At 37.1% G+C, this 21,037-nt stretch overlaps 1 protein-coding gene across 1 annotated transcript in view; it reads left to right on the forward strand.

Annotated features, from left to right (window-relative positions):
* Nucleotides 1-21,037, forward strand: part of LOC124460556 (basic salivary proline-rich protein 2-like) — a 30,534-nt gene that overhangs the window by 4,525 nt on the left and 4,972 nt on the right. Inside the window, exons 2-3 of the mRNA XM_047011594.1 lie at nucleotides 3,807-4,015; nucleotides 7,301-7,525. Coding sequence (XP_046867550.1) covers nucleotides 3,807-4,015; nucleotides 7,301-7,525 — 434 coding nt within the window. The remainder of the gene's footprint in view (nucleotides 1-3,806; nucleotides 4,016-7,300; nucleotides 7,526-21,037) is intronic.

Raw genomic sequence — 21,037 nt, forward strand, 5'->3', positions numbered from 1 at the left:
TCTCTATTTAAATATTTTTCCCGGTTTCCCGTCTAAAATATTTTTCCCGGTCTCCCGTTTAAAATATTCCCGTTTTAAAACGGGGAAGTTCCATTCGTAGAAACAAATTCCGTTTGAATGATTTCGAAATGTGCATTTGAAATATAAAGCGCTTTAAAATATAAAGCGTTTTAAAATAAAATTTTAATTCGATGAGGAAAATTTGAAGGAGAAAAATAGATGTTAACGCTGCTGAGCCAAGCACACGAATGAGACAAAGGCAAAAGATCTCCTTATACACCCGTGGGTTAAAGCCAAAACGATGAATAAGTAAAAAAAGTGTGGCTGTAGTTGTTCGAAAAACGACAGACCAAAAAAAATGCATGCCTGATTCGCATATTTAACCTGGTCACTTTTATGTTGAAAATCAATTGACAACTGAAAACTTGCATTTGCTCAAGTGTTAAGTTCAAGCGTTTAAACGGTTTCCCAGCATAAATCGAGAAACTATCATCAGATTCCATAAACCCCCGATTAATTGGTTTCGCATTATAAATCGGAAAACTAAGTACCGTTAAGGACACTAGCCATACGACTAGAAAGCGGCTTTTTTCTATCGGCAAAAATTAAATAGGCATAACAAATAAATAAATCCTTGCCATAAAAAGAGGCCAAATAATGAAAAAAATAACCAAAAATAACGAGCAATCTTGCAAGGAGGTGGCGAGAGGAGGAAGCGCTAACGGCCATGCCCCTAGTTCTAAGGCCAAAGCGCCGAGGCGGCCACCAGGTCCGCTTCAGGAAGCTAATACAGGCACTTTTGTGGCAAGAGGCGATTTTTGCGCTTGCACAATAAAAATAATGCGAAAACAATAAATGGTAATGAATACGCAGTTACTATTATCTGTGACCTGTCCAAATATCCAAAATCAATACCAATACCAAACAAAAGTGCAAAGATTACTGCCCAATAACCTTAACGTGCACGGCACAACGCCCAATATAATCCATGTGGATCATCATCCTCTTTTGCATTTCATTGATGGCAGTTCGATTTCTTCTATTAAAACTCTCAAGATATAACAAATAAAATTTTCGGCATGTTATTTCCGTTGCCCATCTTTAAAATATCTTTACCGGCAAGCTTACGAAATACTTCTCTATTTAAAAATTTTTTCCGGTTTCCCGTTTTAAATATTTTTCCCGGTTTCCCGTTTTAAATCCGGGAAGTTCCATTCGTAGAAACAAATTCCGTTTGAATGATTTCGAAATGTGCATTTGAAATATAAAGCGTTTTAAAATTTAAGCGCTTTAAAATAAAATTTCAATTCGATGAGGGAAATTTGAAGCAGAAAAATAGATGTTAACGCTGCTGAGTCAAGTAAATGAGTGACTAAAATGCAAAGGGCACATGCTGGATGAAGCAACACAAAATACGAAAAAACCAGTGTGGCTGTAGTTACATTCACCATACGCGTGGCAAACTATCGATAGTCCGCGATAGTTTTTTTTTATCAACAATCGATTGTGGATGATAGTTACCACATTATAATTTGGGTTATGGCAAATAAACTTGCATCGATGGCCAACCAATAATTATTATAAAAAATTAGTATGAAAAATGGAACATTAAAATATTATGTAGCATATTTTAACTGCAATAAAATATTTAGTTGTAGTTTTAACTAATACCTTCCTAAGTACTGCCTCCTAAATTATGAAAGTAAAATGGGCCAGAACTATTGGAGAATTTAATCCAGGGTATGGTAATTGCCCAATATTTTCTCATTCCCCGACAGATTAATTAATCAGAATTAATTTTAATTTCTGGTCAACTTTATGTAAACAGAAGAAGGCACAATACTTAGATAGGTATGTATCTGTTCGCAGTACTTCAAATCGACTAGCGTATATACTAAACTAAACTCTTAAATTTGGTCAAATTAAAATTAGCCTTTAGAATTGCCGGCTAAAAGCAAAAAGATTATTTATGTCCGTCAAGTTACCGACACTGTTAAACTCGAGTTAGCGACGGTCCTCTGTTAACCCTCTGTTAAGTTTTTTGCATTTTTATTTTTTTAATTTTTGAGCAATTTATTAACTTTTTTGAAACAAATAAAGCCTTAAATTATTAAGAATAGATGAAATTTGTGTTTTAATTCAGTTTTGGGGGTTTTTGGACATTCCATGTATTGACAATTTCTTCACAAAAATGTCCTCTTTTCGTTTTCGTATAGCTCCAAAAAATTGCAACGGCTCAATGAAGATTGAATGCCAGATTTGTCCCCAATTATTTATCTAAATCCCCACCAAGTTTGGTTAATTCCTCACACGGTTTTCGAGAGAATTGCATTTTTGTGAACCAACCATGATTTTCCATATACAAAATGTGCGAAAAAATGGGTTGAATTTGTTGGGCAAAAACTCGCCTATATAGTAACGGCTCAATGAAGATTGAATGCCAGAATTTAGGTATGACTTTCTGGAACCTTCAGAAAACAACAACAAACAATTTTTCAGCAAATGCAATTCGCCAATGTTCTTCTTCTTCGTCCTTTAATTAGCCCCTTACAAAATGAGTGAAAAAATGGGTTGACTTTGTTGGGCAAAAACTCGCCCATATAGTAACGGCTCAATGAATTGACTGAATGCAAGAATTTAGGTATGACTTTCTGGAATGTGTTTAGCCAATTTTATTTGAAATTCCTCGTAACGTTTTCGAGAAAAATGCATAAATGTGGGGGTACCTTTTGCGGAATAATATGTTTCCAACATTTCGCCCCTCAAGCATCGCTGTGATAGGGGGATTAGTCAAATACAGGTTCGCTTAAATAGGGGGTTTGGTATAGTGGTACGACTGCACCAATAAATTGTGATTTTCGTTAATAAGAATTTTTGAGAAATAAGATTCAAGATATAATATATACTTATGTAGACTTTCCTTGAAAATTTGAATAAAGTTAATGAAATAGATAATTGTTAAATCTGGTTTTATGTATACATATGTATATATGTATGTATGTACATATAGTCTTGCAATTGCAAACAAATTTGTTGCAAACAAATATGGCTTGGACCAATGTATGACCATTTCTATCACTATTGTTTTTACGTAGTTTATTTCTTTTATTATTTAGACACATTCGTTTACACTATTACAAAAAAAAGGCTTTCTCTAATACGAGAAAGAAATTAGAAGCAAAAAAAAAGAAATTCTTATACCAAAAAAAATTTATCCTTCGCTAGGGTTCGAGCCTCGACATATTTTATATAAAGAATCATATACATGTATACATGTTAACAAAATTTTTTGCTTTCTTTAAAATTTATTTGTAAATGCATACATATATATATAATTTGACCTGTTTCTATTATGTTATCCTTTTTCCGACAAATTTTGTTCAATGTCAATTCGCTCAGCCATCTTTTCAATTTGCCACTCATCACATGTCATTTCGCCCACCCCACAAAATGAGCGAAAACTATTTGGCGCCATACAAAATTCAAATAAAATCAAAAGCAAGAGATTATGGGACTGGTTCACTAAGAAGATCATGGCAAAATATTTGGACAACATTCAAGATTATTTTCAATTAAATATTCTAATTCGACTCAAAAAGTTCGGCGACCAATCAAAATATTGATATCCAAAGTATCGATAATAAATAGCTTGCGATAAATTGCAAGCATAGAGTGTGCCAGCTCTAAGCACATTTCTAAGCACGATCACCGGCAATGAACTTCGTTTTCAATAATTGTATTTTTGGTTTTTTTTTTATTGTTTTTCTATCAAAATTTGACTAATTTTTGTGATTATTTATTTTCAGAACGTCACCTTGAATGCACCTGGTGGCCAGGGCCAAAGCCGGCGCGGTGTCGCCAAGGGCCAAGGGAAGCCGAAGGCCTGGAAGCCGAAGGCCTGGAAGCCGAGGGCCTTTAAGCCGAACGCGAAGCGCGTCCCTGTGACCAAGGAGGCCGCCCTGGCTGAGGCAGCACCACCACCCTCATCACCATCCCCAAAATCTCCAATGGAGGAGTTGAGGGGAAAATTCAACAAAAATAAAATATTGTTTAGCTACAAATACAAATACATACAAATACAAATACATATATAAAATTCTCGAGTGTGGTGTTTGTTACCAAACTACTCCGAAACGGCTCGACCGATTCTCACGAAATTTTTTATGCAGATCGTGTAGGACTGAGAATCGGCCAACATCTATTTTTTATACCCAAATAATAAATAATTAAATAATTTTAATAAATGTTTATTTGTTTAACACACTAATACTTGCATACAAGCAAGAAACGTTTGCGGATGCGACAGAAAGAAGAATGCAAAAATCGGCTCTGTCGCATGCGTTGTCCTCTCACAATTTTTCACTCAGCTTTCAGTGTTCTCATGTTATGACCAAAATACATATATGTCGGTGCGTGAGTGTGAGAGTGTGTGTTTGTGTTTTCGGGTATTTCACAATAATAGTAATTTCATCATTATGGCGGCGCATTTGTGGTTTAAGAAGAACCGTTTTAGCGGGGCGCCAGCGTTCTGTCGCTGTCGCCGAGTGTGGTTCGGTGGAAGGCGCGCACAAGAATTGTGCGTCTCGAGTTTCGTTGTTACAACTCGAGTGCGACCGAACTCGCTGCGCTAGTTATTGATCAAGAAAATAATACACGTTATACACCAATCAGTTTTCCAACTTGATTTATTACAACAATGCCACGAACACGCAGGGGGGCTAATTTGAGTCGTCAAACAAACAGATCTAGAGGCATGCAAGATAGAAGAGCAATAAGATCAGATGCAGAAAGGCAACAAAGTAATGCAGATGTCCGTGTAAGAATGGCGCAGTTACGTGCATCACAATTACAAGAGGTACGAGATGAGCGAAACCAACAAAGACAATTGGAACGAAGAGAAGCGCGCAGATTCGTAGCCAACAGACGTAGAGGGATTGACCAACATCAACAAGTACTTCGAGCATTTACATCACATTCATTTCTTCGACTAGCATTTCAGTATGAGCCTGATGTTGAATATTACGCTCATTCCAAAGTGGTAATTGGTACATTGGACAAGGAATGCCCGCACTGTCAGGAAGCTAATACAGGCACTTTTGTGGCAAGAGGCGATTTTTGCGCTTGCACAATAAAAATAATGCGAAAACAATAAATGGTAATGAATACGCAGTTACTATTATCTGTGACCTGTCCAAATATCCAAAATCAATACCAATACCAAACAAAAGTGCAAAGATTACTGCCCAATAATCTTAACGTGCACGGCACAACGCCCAATATAATCCATGTGGATCATCATCCTCTTTTGCATTTCATTGATGGCAGTTCGATTTCATCTATTAAAACTCTCGGGATATAACAAATAAAATTGTCGGCATGTTATTTCCGTTGCCCATCTTTAAAATATCTTTACCGGCAAGCTTACGAAATACTTCTCTATTTAAATATTTTTCCCGGTTTCCCGGGAAAAAAAATTTTTTCCGGTTTCCCGTTTTAAAAATTTTTTTTCCGGTTTCCCGTTTTAAATCCGGGAAGTTCCATTCGTAGAAACAAATTCCGTTTAAATGATTTCGAAATGTGCATTTGAAATATAAAGCGTTTTAAAATTTAAGCGCTTTAAAATAAAATTTTAATTCGATGAGGAAAATTTGAAGGAGAAAAATAGATGTTAACGCTGCTGAGCCAAGCACACGAATGAGACAAAGGCAAAAGATCTCTTTATACACCCGTGGGTTAAAGCCAAAACAATGAACAGCAAAATCAATTGACATCTGAAAACCGATTCGAGCGATGAACTCTAAATGAAGGATGAACTTGCATTTGCTCAAGTGTTAAGTTCAAGCGTTTAAACGGTTTCCCAGCATAAATCGAGAAACTATCATCAGATTCCATAAACCCCCGATTAATTGGTTTCGCATTATAAATCGGAAAACTAAGTACCGTTAAGGACACTAGCCATAAGACTACATGTGCACGGCACAACGCCCAATATAATCCATAGTGATTCTCTAATTAAATATTTTTCCCGGTTTCCCGTCTTAAAAATTTTTCCCGGTTTTCCGTTTTAAATATTTTTCCCGGTCTCCTGTTTTAAATATTTTTCCCGGTTTCCCATTTTAAATCGGGGAACTTCCATTCAAAGAAATGGAAGAAATTAAAATAATAAATTATTATAATAAATGTGGGGGTACCTTTTGCGGAATAATATGTTTCCAACATTTCGCCGCTCAAGCATCGCTGTGATAGGGGGATTAGTCAAATACAGGTTCGCTTAAATAGGGGGTTTGGTATAGTGGTACGACTGCACCAATAAATTGTGATTTTCGTTAATAAGAATTTTTGAGAAATAAGATTCAAGATATAATATATACTTATGTAGACTTTCCTTGAAAATTTGAATAAAGTTAATGAAATAGATAATTGTTAAATCTGGTTTTATGTATACATATGTATATATGTATGTATGTACATATAGTCTTGCAATTGCAAACAAATTTGTTGCAAACAAATATGGCTTGGACCAATGTATGACCATTTCTATTACTATTGTTTTTACGTAGTTTATTTCTTTTATTATTTAGACACATTCGTTTACACTATTACAAAAAAAGGCTTTCTCTAATACGAGAAAGAAATTAGAAGCAAAAAAAAAGAAATTCTTATACCAAAAAAAATTTATCCTTCGCTAGGGTTCGAGCCTCGACATATTTTATATAAAGAATCATATACATGTATACATGTTAACAAAATTTTTTGCTTTCTTTAAAATTTATTTGTAAATGCATACATATATATATAATTTGACCTGTTTCTATTATGTTATCCTTTTTCCGACAAATTTTGTTCAATGTCAATTCGCTCAGCCATCTTTTCAATTTGCCACTCATCACATGTCATTTCGCCCACCCCACAAAATGAGCGAAAACTATTTGGCGCCATACAAAATTCAAATAAAATCAAAAGCAAGAGATTATGGGACTGGTTCACTAAGAAGATCATGGCAAAATATTTGGACAACATTCAAGATTATTTTCAATTAAATATTCCAATTCGACTCAAAAAGTTCGGCGACCAATCAAAATATCGATATCCAAAGTATCGATAATAAATAGCTTGCGATAAATTGCAAGCATAGAGTGTGCCAGCTCTAAGCACATTTCTAAGCACGATCACCGGCAATGAACTTCGTTTTCAATAATTGTATTTTTGGTTTTTTTTTTATTGTTTTTCTATCAAAATTTGACTAATTTTTGTGATTATTTATTTTCAGAACGTCACCTTGAATGCACCTGGTGGCCAGGGCCAAAAAACCGGTGAAATTCCCCTGGCGCGGTGTCGCCAAGGGCCAAGGGAAGCCGAAGGCCTGGAAGCCGAAGGCCTGGAAGCCGAGGGCCTTTAAGCCGAACGCGAAGCGCGTCCCTGTGACCAAGGAGGCCGCCCTGGCTGAGGCAGCACCACCACCACCGCCACCACTGCCACCAACACCACCACCCTCATCACCATCCCCAAAATCTCCAATGGAGGAGTTGAGGGGAAAATTCAACAAAAATAAAATATTGTTTAGCTACAAATACAAATACATACAAATACAAATACATATATAAAATTCTCGAGGGTTTCCCACCACAGAGAAACTATCATCAGAAGAGATGAACTCTAAAATGAAGGATGAACTTGCATTTGCTCAAGTGTTAAGTTAAAGCGTTTAAATGCTTTAACGTTTTAAATCGGGGAACTTCCATTCGTAGAAACAAATTCCGTTTAAATGATTTCGAATTGTGCATTTGGAATATAAAGCGTTTTAAAATATAAAGCGCTTTAAAATATAAAGCATTTGAAATATAAAGCGCTTTAAAATATAAAGCGCTTTAAATTGAAATTTCAATTCGATGAGGGAAATTTGAAGCAGAAAAATAGATGTTAACGCTGCTGAGTCAAGTAAATGAGTGACTAAAATGCAAAGGGCACATGCTGGATGAAGCAACACAAAATACGAAAAAACCAGTGTGGCTGTAGTTATTTACATTCACCATACGCGTGGCAAACTATCGATAGTCCGCGATAGTTTTTTTTATCAACAATCGATTGTGGATGATAGTTACCACATTATAATTTGGGTTATGGCAAATAAACTTGCATCGATGGCCAACCAATAATTATTATAAAAAATTAGTATGAAAAATGGAACATTAAAATATTATGTAGCATATTTTAACTGCAATAAAATATTTAGTTGTAGTTTTAACTAATACCTTCCTAAGTACTGCCTCCTAAATTATGAAAGTAAAATGGGCCAGAACTATTGGAGAATTTAATCCAGGGTATGGTAATTGCCCAATATTTTCTCATTCCCCGACAGATTAATTAATCAGAATTAATTTTAATTTCTGGTCAACTTTATGTAAACAGAAGAAGGCACAATACTTAGATAGGTATGTATCTGTTCGCAGTACTTCAAATCGACTAGCGTATATACTAAACTAAACTCTTAAATTTGGTCAAATTAAAATTAGCCTTTAGAATTGCCGGCTAAAAGCAACAAAGATTATTTATGTCCGTCAAGTTACCGACACTGTTAAACTCGAGTTAGCGACGGTCCTCTGTTAACCCTCTGTTAAGTTTTTTGCATTTTTATTTTTTTAATTTTTGAGCAATTTATTAACTTTTTTGAAACAAATAAAGCCTTAAATTATTAAGAATAGATGAAATTTGTGTTTTAATTCAGTTTTGGGGGTTTTTGGACATTCCATGTATTGACAATTTCTTCACAAAAATGTCCTCTTTTCGTTTTCGTATAGCTCCAAAAAATTGCAACGGCTCAATGAAGATTGAATGCCAGATTTGTCCCCAATTATTTATCTAAATCCCCACCAAGTTTGGTTAATTCCTCACACGGTTTTCGAGAGAATTGCATTTTTGTGAACCAACAATGATTTTCCCCATACAAAATGTGCGAAAAAATGGGTTGAATTTGTTGGGCAAAAACTCGCCTATATAGTAACGGCTCAATGAAGATTGAATGCCAGAATTTAGGTATGACTTTCTGGAATATGTTCAGAGAGTTTCAGCAAAATTCCTCGTAACGTTTTCGAGAAAAATGCATAAATGTGGGAGTACCTTCAGAAAACAATAATTTTTTCAGCAAATGCAATTCGCCAATGTTCTTCTTCTTCGTCCTTTAATTCGCCCCTTACAAAATGAGTGAAAAAATGGGTTGACTTTGTTGGGCAAAAACTCGCCCATATAGTAACGGCTCAATGAATTGATTGAATGCCAGAATTTAGGTATGACTTTCTGGAATGTGTTTAGCTAATTTTATTTGAAATTCCTCGTAACGTTTTCGAGAAAAATGCATAAATGTGGGGGTACCTTTTGCGGAATAATATGTTTCCAACATTTCGCCGCTCAAGCATCGCTGTGATAGGGGGATTAGTCAAATACAGGTTCGCTTAAATAGGGGGTTTGGTATAGTGGTACGACTGCACCAATAAATTGTGATTTTCGTTAATAAGAATTTTTGAGAAATAAGATTCAAGATATAATATATACTTATGTAGAATTTCCTTGAAAATTTGAATAAAGTTAATGAAATAGATAATTGTTAAATCTGGTTTTATGTATACATATGTATATATGTATGTATGTACATATAGTCTTGCAATTGCAAACAAATTTGTTGCAAACAAATATGGCTTGGACCAATGTATGACCATTTCTATCACTATTGTTTTTACGTAGTTTATTTCTTTTATTATTTAGACACATTCGTTTACACTATTACAAAAAAAGGCTTTCTCTAATACGAGAAAGAAATTAGAAGCAAAAAAAAAGAAATTCTTATACCAAAAAAAATTTATCCTTCGCTAGGGTTCGAGCCTCGACATATTTTATATAAAAAATCATATACATGTATACATGTTAACAACAAAATTTTTTGCTTTCTTTAAAATTTATTTGTAAATGCATACATATATATATAATTTGACCTGTTTCTATTATGTTATCCTTTTTCCGACAAATTTTGTTCAATGTCAATTCGCTCAGCCATCTTTTCAATTTGCCACTCATCACATGTCATTTCGCCCACCCCACAAAATGAGCGAAAACTATTTGGCGCCATACAAAATTCAAATAAAATCAAAAGCAAGAGATTATGGGACTGGTTCACTAAGAAGATCATGGCAAAATATTTGGACAACATTCAAGATTATTTTCAATTAAATATTCCAATTCGACTCAAAAAGTTCGGCGACCAATCAAAATATCGATATCCAAAGTATCGATAATAAATAGCTTGCGATAAATTGCAAGCATAGAGTGTGCCAGCTCTAAGCACATTTCTAAGCACGATCACCGGCAATGAACTTCGTTTTCAATAATTGTATTTTTGGTTTTTTTTTTATTGTTTTTCTATCAAAATTTGACTAATTTTTGTGATTATTTATTTTCAGAACGTCACCTTGAATGCACCTGGTGGCCAGGGCCAAAGCCGGCCAAAAAAACCGGTGAAATTCCCCTGGCGCGGTGTCGCCAAGGGCCAAGGGAAGCCGAAGGCCTGGAAGCCGAGGGCCTTTAAGCCGAACGCGAAGCGCGTCCCTGTGACCAAGGAGGCCGCCCTGGCTGAGGCAGCACCACCACCACCGCCACCACTGCCACCAACACCACCAACACCACCACCCTCATCACCATCCCCAAAATCTCCAATGGAGGAGTTGAGGGGAAAATTCAACAAAAATAAAATATTGTTTAGCTACAAATACAAATACATACAAATACAAATACATATATAAAATTCTCGAGTGTGGTGTTTGTTACCAAACTACTCCGAAACGGCTCGACCGATTCTCACGAAATTTTTTATGCAGATCGTGTAGGACTGAGAATCGGCCAACATCTATTTTTTATACCCAAATAATAAATAATTAAATAATTTTAATAAATGTTTATTTGTTTAACACACTAATACTTGCATACAAGCAAGAAACGTTTGCGGATGCGACAGAAAGAAGAATGCAAAAATCGGCTTCTGTCGCATGCGTTGTCCTCTCACAATTTTTCACTCAGCTTTCAGTGTTCTCATGTTATGACCAAAATACATATATGTCGGTGCGTGAGTGTGAGAGTGTGTGTTTGTGTTTTCGGGTATTTCACAATAATAGTAATTTCATCATTATGGCGGCGCATTTGTGGTTTAAGAAGAACCGTTTTAGCGGGGCGCCAGCGTTCTGTCGCTGTCGCCGAGTGTGGTTCGGTGGAAGGCGCGCACAAGAATTGTGCGTCTCGAGTTTCGTTGTTACAACTCGAGTGCGACCGAACTCGCTGCGCTAGTTATTGATCAAGAAAATAATACACGTTATACACCAATCAGTTTTCCAACTTGATTTATTACAACAATGCCACGAACACGCAGGGGGGCTAATTTGAGTCGTCAAACAAACAGATCTAGAGGCATGCAAGATAGAAGAGCAATAAGATCAGATGCAGAAAGGCAACAAAGTAATGCAGATGTCCGTGTAAGAATGGCGCAGTTACGTGCATCACAATTACAAGAGGTACGAGATGAGCGAAACCAACAAAGACAATTGGAACGAAGAGAAGCGCGCAGATTCGTAGCCAACAGACGTAGAGGGATTGACCAACATCAACAAGTACTTCGAGCATTTACATCACATTCATTTCTTCGACTAGCATTTCAGTATGAGCCTGATGTTGAATATTACGCTCATTCCAAAGTGGTAATTGGTACATTGGACAAGGAATGCCCGCACTGTCAGGAAGCTAATACAGGCACTTTTGTGGCAAGAGGCGATTTTTGCGCTTGCACAATAAAAATAATGCGAAAACAATAAATGGTAATGAATACGCAGTTACTATTATCTGTGACCTGTCCAAATATCCAAAATCAATACCAATACCAAACAAAAGTGCAAAGATTACTGCCCAATAATCTTAACGTGCACGGCACAACGCCCAATATAATCCATGTGGATCATCATCCTCTTTTGCATTTCATTGATGGCAGTTCGATTTCATCTATTAAAACTCTCGGGATATAACAAATAAAATTTTCGGCATGTTATTTCCGTTGCCCATCTTTAAAATATCTTTACCGGCAAGCTTACGAAATACTTCTCTACTTAAATATTTTTCCCGGTTTCCCGGGAAAACAAATTTTTTCCGGTTTCCCGTTTTAAATATTTTTCCCGGTTTCCCGTTTTAAATCCGGGAAGTTCCATTCGTAGAAACAAATTCCGTTTGAATGATTTCGAAATGCGCATTTGAAATATAAGGCGTTTTAAAATTTAAGCGCTTTAAAATAAAATTTTAATTCGATGAGGAAAATTTGAAGGAGAAAAATAGATGTTAACGCTGCTGAGCCAAGCACACGAATGAGACAAAGGCAAAAGATCTCTTTATACACCCGTGGGTTAAAGCCAAAACAATGAACAGCAAAATCAATTGACATCTGAAAACCGATTCGAGCGATGAACTCTAAATGAAGGATGAACTTGCATTTGCTCAAGTGTTAAGTTCAAGCGTTTAAACGGTTTCCCAGCATAAATCGAGAAACTATCATCAGATTCCATAAACCCCCGATTAATTGGTTTCGCATTATAAATCGGAAAACTAAGTACCGTTAAGGACACTAGCCATAAGACTACATGTGCACGGCACAACGCCCAATATAATCCATAGTGATTCTCTAATTAAATATTTTTCCCGGTTTCCCGTCTTAAAAATTTTTCCCGGTTTTCCGTTTTAAATATTTTTCCCGGTCTCCTGTTTTAAATATTTTTCCCGGTTCCCCATTTTAAATCGGGGAACTTCCATTCAAAGAAATGGAAGAAATTAAAATATAAAGCGCTTTAAAATAAAATTTCAATTCGATGAGGAAAATTTGAAGGAGAAAAATAGATGTTAACGCTGCTGAGCCAAGCACACGAATGAGACAAAGGCAAAAGATCTCCTTATACACCCGTGGGTTAAAGCCAAAACGATGAATAAGTAAAAAAAGTGTGGCTGTAGTTGTTCGAAAAACGACAGACCAAAAAAATGCATGCCTGATTCGCATATTTAACCTGGTCACTTTTATGTTGAAAATCAATTGACAACTGAAAACTTGCATTTGCTCAAGTGTTAAGTTCAAGCGTTTAAAGTTTAAACGGTTTCCCACCACAGAGAAACTATCATCAGAAGAGATGAACTCTAAAATGAAGGATGAACTTGCATTTGCTCAAGTGTTAAGTTAAAGCGTTTAAATGCTTTAACGTTTTAAATCGGGGAACTTCCATTCGTAGAAACAAATTCCGTTTAAATGATTTCGAATTGTGCATTTGGAATATAAAGCGTTTTAAAATATAAAGCGCTTTAAAATATAAAGCATTTGAAATATAAAGCGCTTTAAAATATAAAGCGCTTTAAATTGAAATTTCAATTCGATGAGGGAAATTTGAAGCAGAAAAATAGATGTTAACGCTGCTGAGTCAAGTAAATGAGTGACTAAAATGCAAAGGGCACATGCTGGATGAAGCAACACAAAATACGAAAAAACCAGTGTGGCTGTAGTTATTTACATTCACCATACGCGTGGCAAACTATCGATAGTCCGCGATAGTTTTTTTTTATCAACAATCGATTGTGGATGATAGTTACCACATTATAATTTGGGTTATGGCAAATAAACTTGCATCGATGGCCAACCAATAATTATTATAAAAAATTAGTATGAAAAATGGAACATTAAAATATTATGTAGCATATTTTAACTGCAATAAAATATTTACTTGTAGTTTTAACTAATACCTTCCTAAGTACTGCCTCCTAAATTATGAAAGTAAAATGGGCCAGAACTATTGGAGAATTTAATCCAGGGTATGGTAATTGCCCAATATTTTCTCATTCCCCGACAGATTAATTAATCAGAATTAATTTTAATTTCTGGTCAACTTTATGTAAACAGAAGAAGGCACAATACTTAGATAGGTATGTATCTGTTCGCAGTACTTCAAATCGACTAGCGTATATACTAAACTAAACTCTTAAATTTGGTAAAATTAAAATTAGCCTTTAGAATTGCCGGCTAAAAGCAACAAAGATTATTTATGTCCGTCAAGTTACCGACACTGCTAAACTCGAGTTAGCGACGGTCCTCTGTTAACCCTCTGTTAAGTTTTTTGCATTTTTATTTTTTTAATTTTTGAGCAATTTATTAACTTTTTTGAAACAAATAAAGCCTTAAATTATTAAGAATAGATGAAATTTTGTATTGACAATTTCTTCACAAAAATGTCCTCTTTTCGTTTTCGTATAGCTCCAAAAAATTGCAACGGCTCAATGAAGATTGAATGCCAGATTTGTCCCCAATTATTTATCTAAGTCCCCACCAAGTTTGGTTAATTCCTCACACGGTTTTCGAGAGAATTGCATTTTTGTGAACCAACCATGATTTTCCCCATACAAAATGTGCGAAAAAATGGGTTGAATTTGTTGGGCAAAAACTCGCCTATATAGTAACGGCTCAATGAAGATTGAATGCCAGAATTTAGGTATGACTTTCTGGAATATGTTCAGAGAGTTTCAGCAAAATTCCTCGTAACGTTTTCGAGAAAAATGCATAAATGTGGGAGTACCTTCAGAAAACAATAATTTTTTCAGCAAATGCAATTCGCCAATGTTCTTCTTCTTCGTCCTTTAATTCGCCCCTTACAAAATGAGTGAAAAAATGGGTTGACTTTGTTGGGCAAAAACTCGCCCATATAGTAACGGCTCAATGAATTGATTGAATGCCAGAATTTAGGTATGACTTTCTGGAATGTGTTTAGCCAATTTTATTTGAAATTCCTCGTAACGTTTTCGAGAAAAATGCATAAATGTGGGGGTACCTTTTGCGGAATAATATGTTTCCAACATTTCGCCGCTCAAGCATCGCTGTGATAGGGGGATTAGTCAAATACAGGTTCGCTTAAATAGGGGGTTTGGTATAGTGGTACGACTGCACCAATAAATTGTGATTTTCGTTAATAAGAATTTTTGAGAAATAAGATTCAAGATATAATATATACTTATGTAGACTTTCCTTGAAAATTTGAATAAAGTTAATGAAATGGATAATTGTTAAATCTGGTTTTATGTATACATATGTATATATGTATGTATGTACATATAGTCTTGCAATTGCAAACAAATTTGTTGCAAACAAATATGGCTTGGACCAATGTATGACCATTTCTATCACTATTGTTTTTACGTAGTTTATTTCTTTTATTATTTAGACACATTCGTTTACACTATTACAAAAAAAGGCTTTCTCTAATACGAGAAAGAAATTAGAAGCAAAAAAAAAGAAATTCTTATACCAAAAAAAATTTATCCTTCGCTAGGGTTCGAGCCTCGACATATTTTATATAAAAAATCATATACATGTATACATGTTAACAAAATTTTTTGCTTTCTTTAAAATTTATTTGTAAATGCATACATATATATATAATTTGACCTGTTTCTATTATGTTATCCTTTTTCCGACAAATTTTGTTCAATGTCAATTCACTCAGCCATCTTTTCAATTTGCCACTCATCACATGTCATTTCGCCCACCCCACAAAATGAGCGAAAACTATTTGGCGCCATACAAAATTCAAATAAAATCAAAAGCAAGAGATTATGGGACTGGTTCACTAAGAAGATCATGGCAAAATATTTGGACAACATTCAAGATTATTTTCAATTAAATATTCCAATTCGACTCAAAAAGTTCGGCGACCAATCAAAATATCGATATCCAAAGTATCGATAATAAATAGCTTGCGATAAATTGCAAGCATAGAGTGTGCCAGCTCTAAGCACATTTCTAAGCACGATCACCGGCAATGAACTTCGTTTTCAATAATTGTATTTTTGGTTTTTTTTTATTGTTTTTCTATCAAAATTTGACTAATTTTTGTGATTATTTATTTTCAGAACGTCACCTTGAATGCACCTGGTGGCCAGGGCCAAAGCCGGCCAAAAAAACCGGTGAAATTCCCCTGGCGCGGTGTCGCCAAGGGCCAAGGGAAGCCGAAGGCCTGGAAGCCGAGGGCCTTTAAGCCGAACGCGAAGCGCGTCCCTGTGACCAAGGAGGCCGCCCTGGCTGAGGCAGCACCACCACCACCGCCACCACTGCCACCAACACCACCAACACCACCACCCTCATCACCATCCCCAAAATCTCCAATGGAGGAGTTGAGGGGAAAATTCAACAAAAATAAAATATTGTTTAGCTACAAATACAAATACATACAAATACAAATACATCTATATATATAAAATTCTCGAGTGTGGTGTTTGTTACCAAACTACTCCGAAACGGCTCGACCGATTCTCACGAAATTTTTTATGCAGATCGTGTAGGACTGAGAATCGGCCAACATCTATTTTTTATACCCAAATAATAAATAATTAAATAATTTTAATAAATGTTTATTTGTTTAACACACTAATACTTGCATACAAGCAAGAAACGTTTGCGGATGCGACAGAAAGAAGAATGCAAAAATCGGCTTCTGTCGCATGCGTTGTCCTCTCACAATTTTTCACTCAGCTTTCAGTGTTCTCATGTTATGACCAAAATACATATATGTCGGTGCGTGAGTGTGAGAGTGTGTGTTTGTGTTTTCGGGTATTTCACAATAATAGTAATTTCATCATTATGGCGGCGCATTTGTGGTTTAAGAAGAACCGTTTTAGCGGGGCGCCAGCGTTCTGTCGCTGTCGCCGAGTGTGGTTCGGTGGAAGGCGCGCACAAGAATTGTCCGAACTCGCTGCGCTAATTATTGATCAAGAAAATAATACACGTTATACACCAATCAGTTTTCCAACTTGATTTATTACAACAATGCCACGAACACGCAGGGGGGCTAATTTGAGTCGTCAAACAAACAGATCTAGAGGCATGCAAGATAGAAGAGCAATAAGATCAGATGCAGAAAGGCAACTGTTCAATGAAAGACGTTAGTGTTTCTTGAAGTTATTAAATGTTTATTTATTTATATATATATCTAGGCACTAGCACATAAACCAGTGACTAAAGGTTGTCGCAACCAACACATAAATTGGGTGGACCTCGGAGTGAGATTACAAAGGTAGAGATGGGGGCCAAAGACACAGCGATGCACACCCGATGTAGCTACAATTGGTATCTGATCTTACTAAGAATAATGCATTTCTTTTATAGTACAAAATAGCGAGCTCACCAGTGCATAGTGTTAGGTCAGCAAAGTACGTTTTTATTGATTAACTAGGTCTTTATTGTTTACTGCTGACCATATCAGATCTACTTATGACTGATGAGCCATCGATATCTATAATCGGGTTACATACTTAACATTGACATACATTTCCATTCGTTCTATATTATAATTGGCTTAATGTTAGCTTATTTTATATAATCTAAACACCAACATACTCCCGGCCGTTGAACACCTGTTCAACGTTATCCAACGTTGACCGCAAAATTGCTGGGGGCTGGGCTTACTGCAGCAGGAGTCGGTATGGGATTGACGATCCTCACGGTTGTCTGCTCTGGACCATTGTGTCTTGGGGGTTGTGAGCATCTTTTTATTCCATATACCATCACAAGAACCAATGGTATTGTTAGCGCTACGTAGGAGACTATAACATGGTGAGCCGGCTGGCTGGGGTCTTCTGGCAATTTCCAGTTTTGCTTAGTTTCCAGTTTTCCTTGAATGTTGCTTAGTTCGTCGTAGCTTAGCTGCATCTTTGTGAATTGTGTTGTTGTTGGCGCTACTTTTGTTGGGCCAATGCTGAAGTTGCCAAATCGGACATATGACAATTTCATTGTGTCTGTCGTAGTTATACGGTGACCTGTTATTCGTATAGCAGAACTCCTAGCTGTACACGTCGGGTCTAGAGTTAACAATCCAGTCTTCTTAATAGTGACATCTTGTATATTATCGTCACAGGTCACTGCGAGTTCAATTGGTCTAGTGGTGGCAAAAATCCACTGATTTTTGTGATACATGTCGTACCACACGAATGATCTGTTTGTGTGTTGTATTTGGCAAGTTGATGATTTTGTGTTTTTGAATAGCTGGAACTCACAGTTGCTATTAGCCGAAAACGTCGTTTGTTTATCAAAACAAATATATTGCTCGTTGTTGAGCTGATGGCATTGTTCCAAATCGGCTCTTGAGAGCCCAATGTATTGATTCTGTTCCTTGTTGACAGCAATGATGGGAATTTTAATGTTCATGATTACAATCCCATGAGTTCCAATTGCTGGAATGGGTACCAGGTTATACAGTTGCACTGCCTGCGTTGCCACTAATGGAAATGTGACCTTAAATATCACATGATTGTTTGCGATTGTGCCTTGTGCCTTCATTAAGCCATATAATTGCAAGACGTCGTTATCTGGAACTGGCAAATCCAAACCAAACGGAAGATGTCTCTTCAGTTGGTTCAGATGTTCCCGAAGCTGGCCTGGTGATAGTAGTAACGGGCTTATTTTGCTATGATGGGCATCTGTAAATACTCGGGAAATTTCGGTTTGAATTCGTTGCAAATTCCCTGCAATAACTGTCATCTGAGTAGTTAGCGTGATATACCATTGCAATGCCTTTACTGCATTGTCCTGGACCTTGGTCATGTCGTTCATTTGTTGTTCCATTAGTTTCATCTGATTTTCAATTGTGGCTTCATCTCGCTTAATGATATTTATCGTTGAATCAATTACAGATGTCTGATTTTGCAGCAAGTTCAATAAGTAATCTTCATTTGATTTAACCTTTCGTATGGTGCCTGACATCTCTGTTGCATACTTTGAGTCCAGCACACCAAATAAGCCGTTCGCAATGTTCCCAATTATATCTAAGGGCGATCGTCGTTGGCGTTCTATGTGAAGGAGATCATTTCCTGTCCGTAGCTCTGAGTTGACATGCTCGAAGTGCCTCTGCATTGCGGTGCATGCCTCTGGAACCTTCATTAACACGCATATTTCTCCAACCTTTACTACTCCGTCTGAAAATGTCTTCAGGTCGGCCCAATATGGTTCGAGATCGTAGAATGCCACAATAGTCCAGTCAGACGTTGCCATCCTTCCTGTGCCAATACTTTCATAGTATATGCCTGGTTTGGGGTTGAATCGAGTTATATTAGTTCTTTGAGCAAATGCTATAGGCAATAATAACAGCATTAGGCAGATCGTCATTGCCAACGGTGGCAGATCGATCGATAAGCGTCTTTTTGTTTTTGGTTCTGCGTTGTCCTCGGTACCAGGGTCTTTTTGGGAATTCGATTCTGTGTCATCTGCCTCGATTTTACGTTTTGTCGCCGTCTCTCTAAGCAAGGGGGCCAATTTATGGATAGCCCGCTTGTAGGTGCCTCTGGCTGTTTTAACGTCTACCACGCGGACGTATCCATCCAGGCCTGGATATAGTTTAACAATTCGTCCAATTGGCCACTGCAAAATTGGCACATTATCCTCCTTTAGAATTACCATCATGCCTTCTTTGACATTGTTATATGGTTTTTTCCACTTGGATGTACCCTGCAGTTCTTGTAGGTACTCTTGAGACCATTGTGTCCAGAATGTATGCTTAAGCCGTTGCACTAATTCCCATTGCTCTGGAATCGATCGCTGTGTTATTGGCTCTGCATCTGGTTGGGCTACTAATGGTTCTCCGATCAATAGGTGGCCTGGGGTTAGAGCTGTTAAGTCGTTGGGATCGTCTGAGTTTGGCGTTAACGGACGAGAGTTCAGCACTGCTTCAACATTGACAATGATGGTAGACAGTTGTTCGAACGTTAAGTTTGCTGTCGATACGTTTTTCAACAGTAAATGCTTAGCGGACTTTACCGCAGCTTCCCATAATCCTCCGAAATGTGGAGACCGTGGTGGTATGAACTTAAATTGCACTCCTTTTTGATTGCAAAATTCCTTGATACTACCTGCTGCCGTTTCTGAGTGTATTGTATCGGTCAGTTCCTTAAGTTGGTTGTTTGCTCCAACAAAGTTTGTTGCATTATCGCAGTATAATGTCTGGCATCTTCCTCTGCGCCCAATAAAGCGCTAAAGCGCGCCCACAAATGAGGAGGTGGACAGGTCTCCGACCAACTCCAAGTGTACTGCCTTGGTTGCAAAGCATACAAATACTGCAATGTAGGCTTTGTCGGGACGTTTTCCTCGAACCTTATGGTGGATCCAGAATGGTCCACAATAGTCTACTCCGGCATTGAGAAAGGGTCTATTCTGAGATACCCGATGCTCAGGTAAGTCACCCATGACTTGTTTAAAGAACTGCGGCCGGTACTTGGTGCATACTACGCAGCCCTGGATCACATTCCGGACCATCGGTTTCACCTTAATGATGTGGTACTGTTGCCGAGCTATTCCGCGTAGTGCCTCATGTCCACAATGAAGATTCTCTTCATGAAGTTTCCGTAGCATCATTTTTACCACCGGATCATTATACGGCAAGAGATATGGATTCCTTGTTTCCGTTGATACTGGTGCTTGTTGTAGCCTAGTTGCTACTCGTATGATTGAATCTTCATCCAGTATTAGTGGCAACGTTGCCACCGTGCTTTTGCGATCTAGCGGTTGATCAGGTCGTTTCTTTAAGTGCCGTAATTCATATGTAAATCCTGTTTCTTGAATTTGCTTAATGATCACTCTCCGTGCTTGGTCCAACTCTTCCAACTCTAACTGAGCCGTTGGTTTCCTGTTCTGCTTGTGACAAAACCGTAGCACATACGCCACTATTCGCTGTAGCCGGTAAAACGAATTTCTGTGATTTACCGTATATATCCATTCACTCTTCTTGTTTGCCGTGGCAGTCACCATGCTGAATACCTTGGTTTTCTTCTCAGCGGTATCCATCGTGTGCTCTGTAGGCTTAAATGGTGCTGGCCAGCCACGTTGTGGTCCATGCAGAAATAGTGGTCCATACAACCATAATGTATGTGTGCTAAGCTGAGCTGCTGATATGCCTCGAGACAGAACATCAGCTGCGTTGAGCGCTGATGACACATGCCGCCA

The sequence above is a fragment of the Drosophila willistoni genome (assembly GCF_018902025.1).
Source record: "Drosophila willistoni isolate 14030-0811.24 chromosome XL unlocalized genomic scaffold, UCI_dwil_1.1 Seg142, whole genome shotgun sequence".
Lineage (NCBI taxonomy): Eukaryota > Metazoa > Arthropoda > Insecta > Diptera > Drosophilidae > Drosophila > Drosophila willistoni.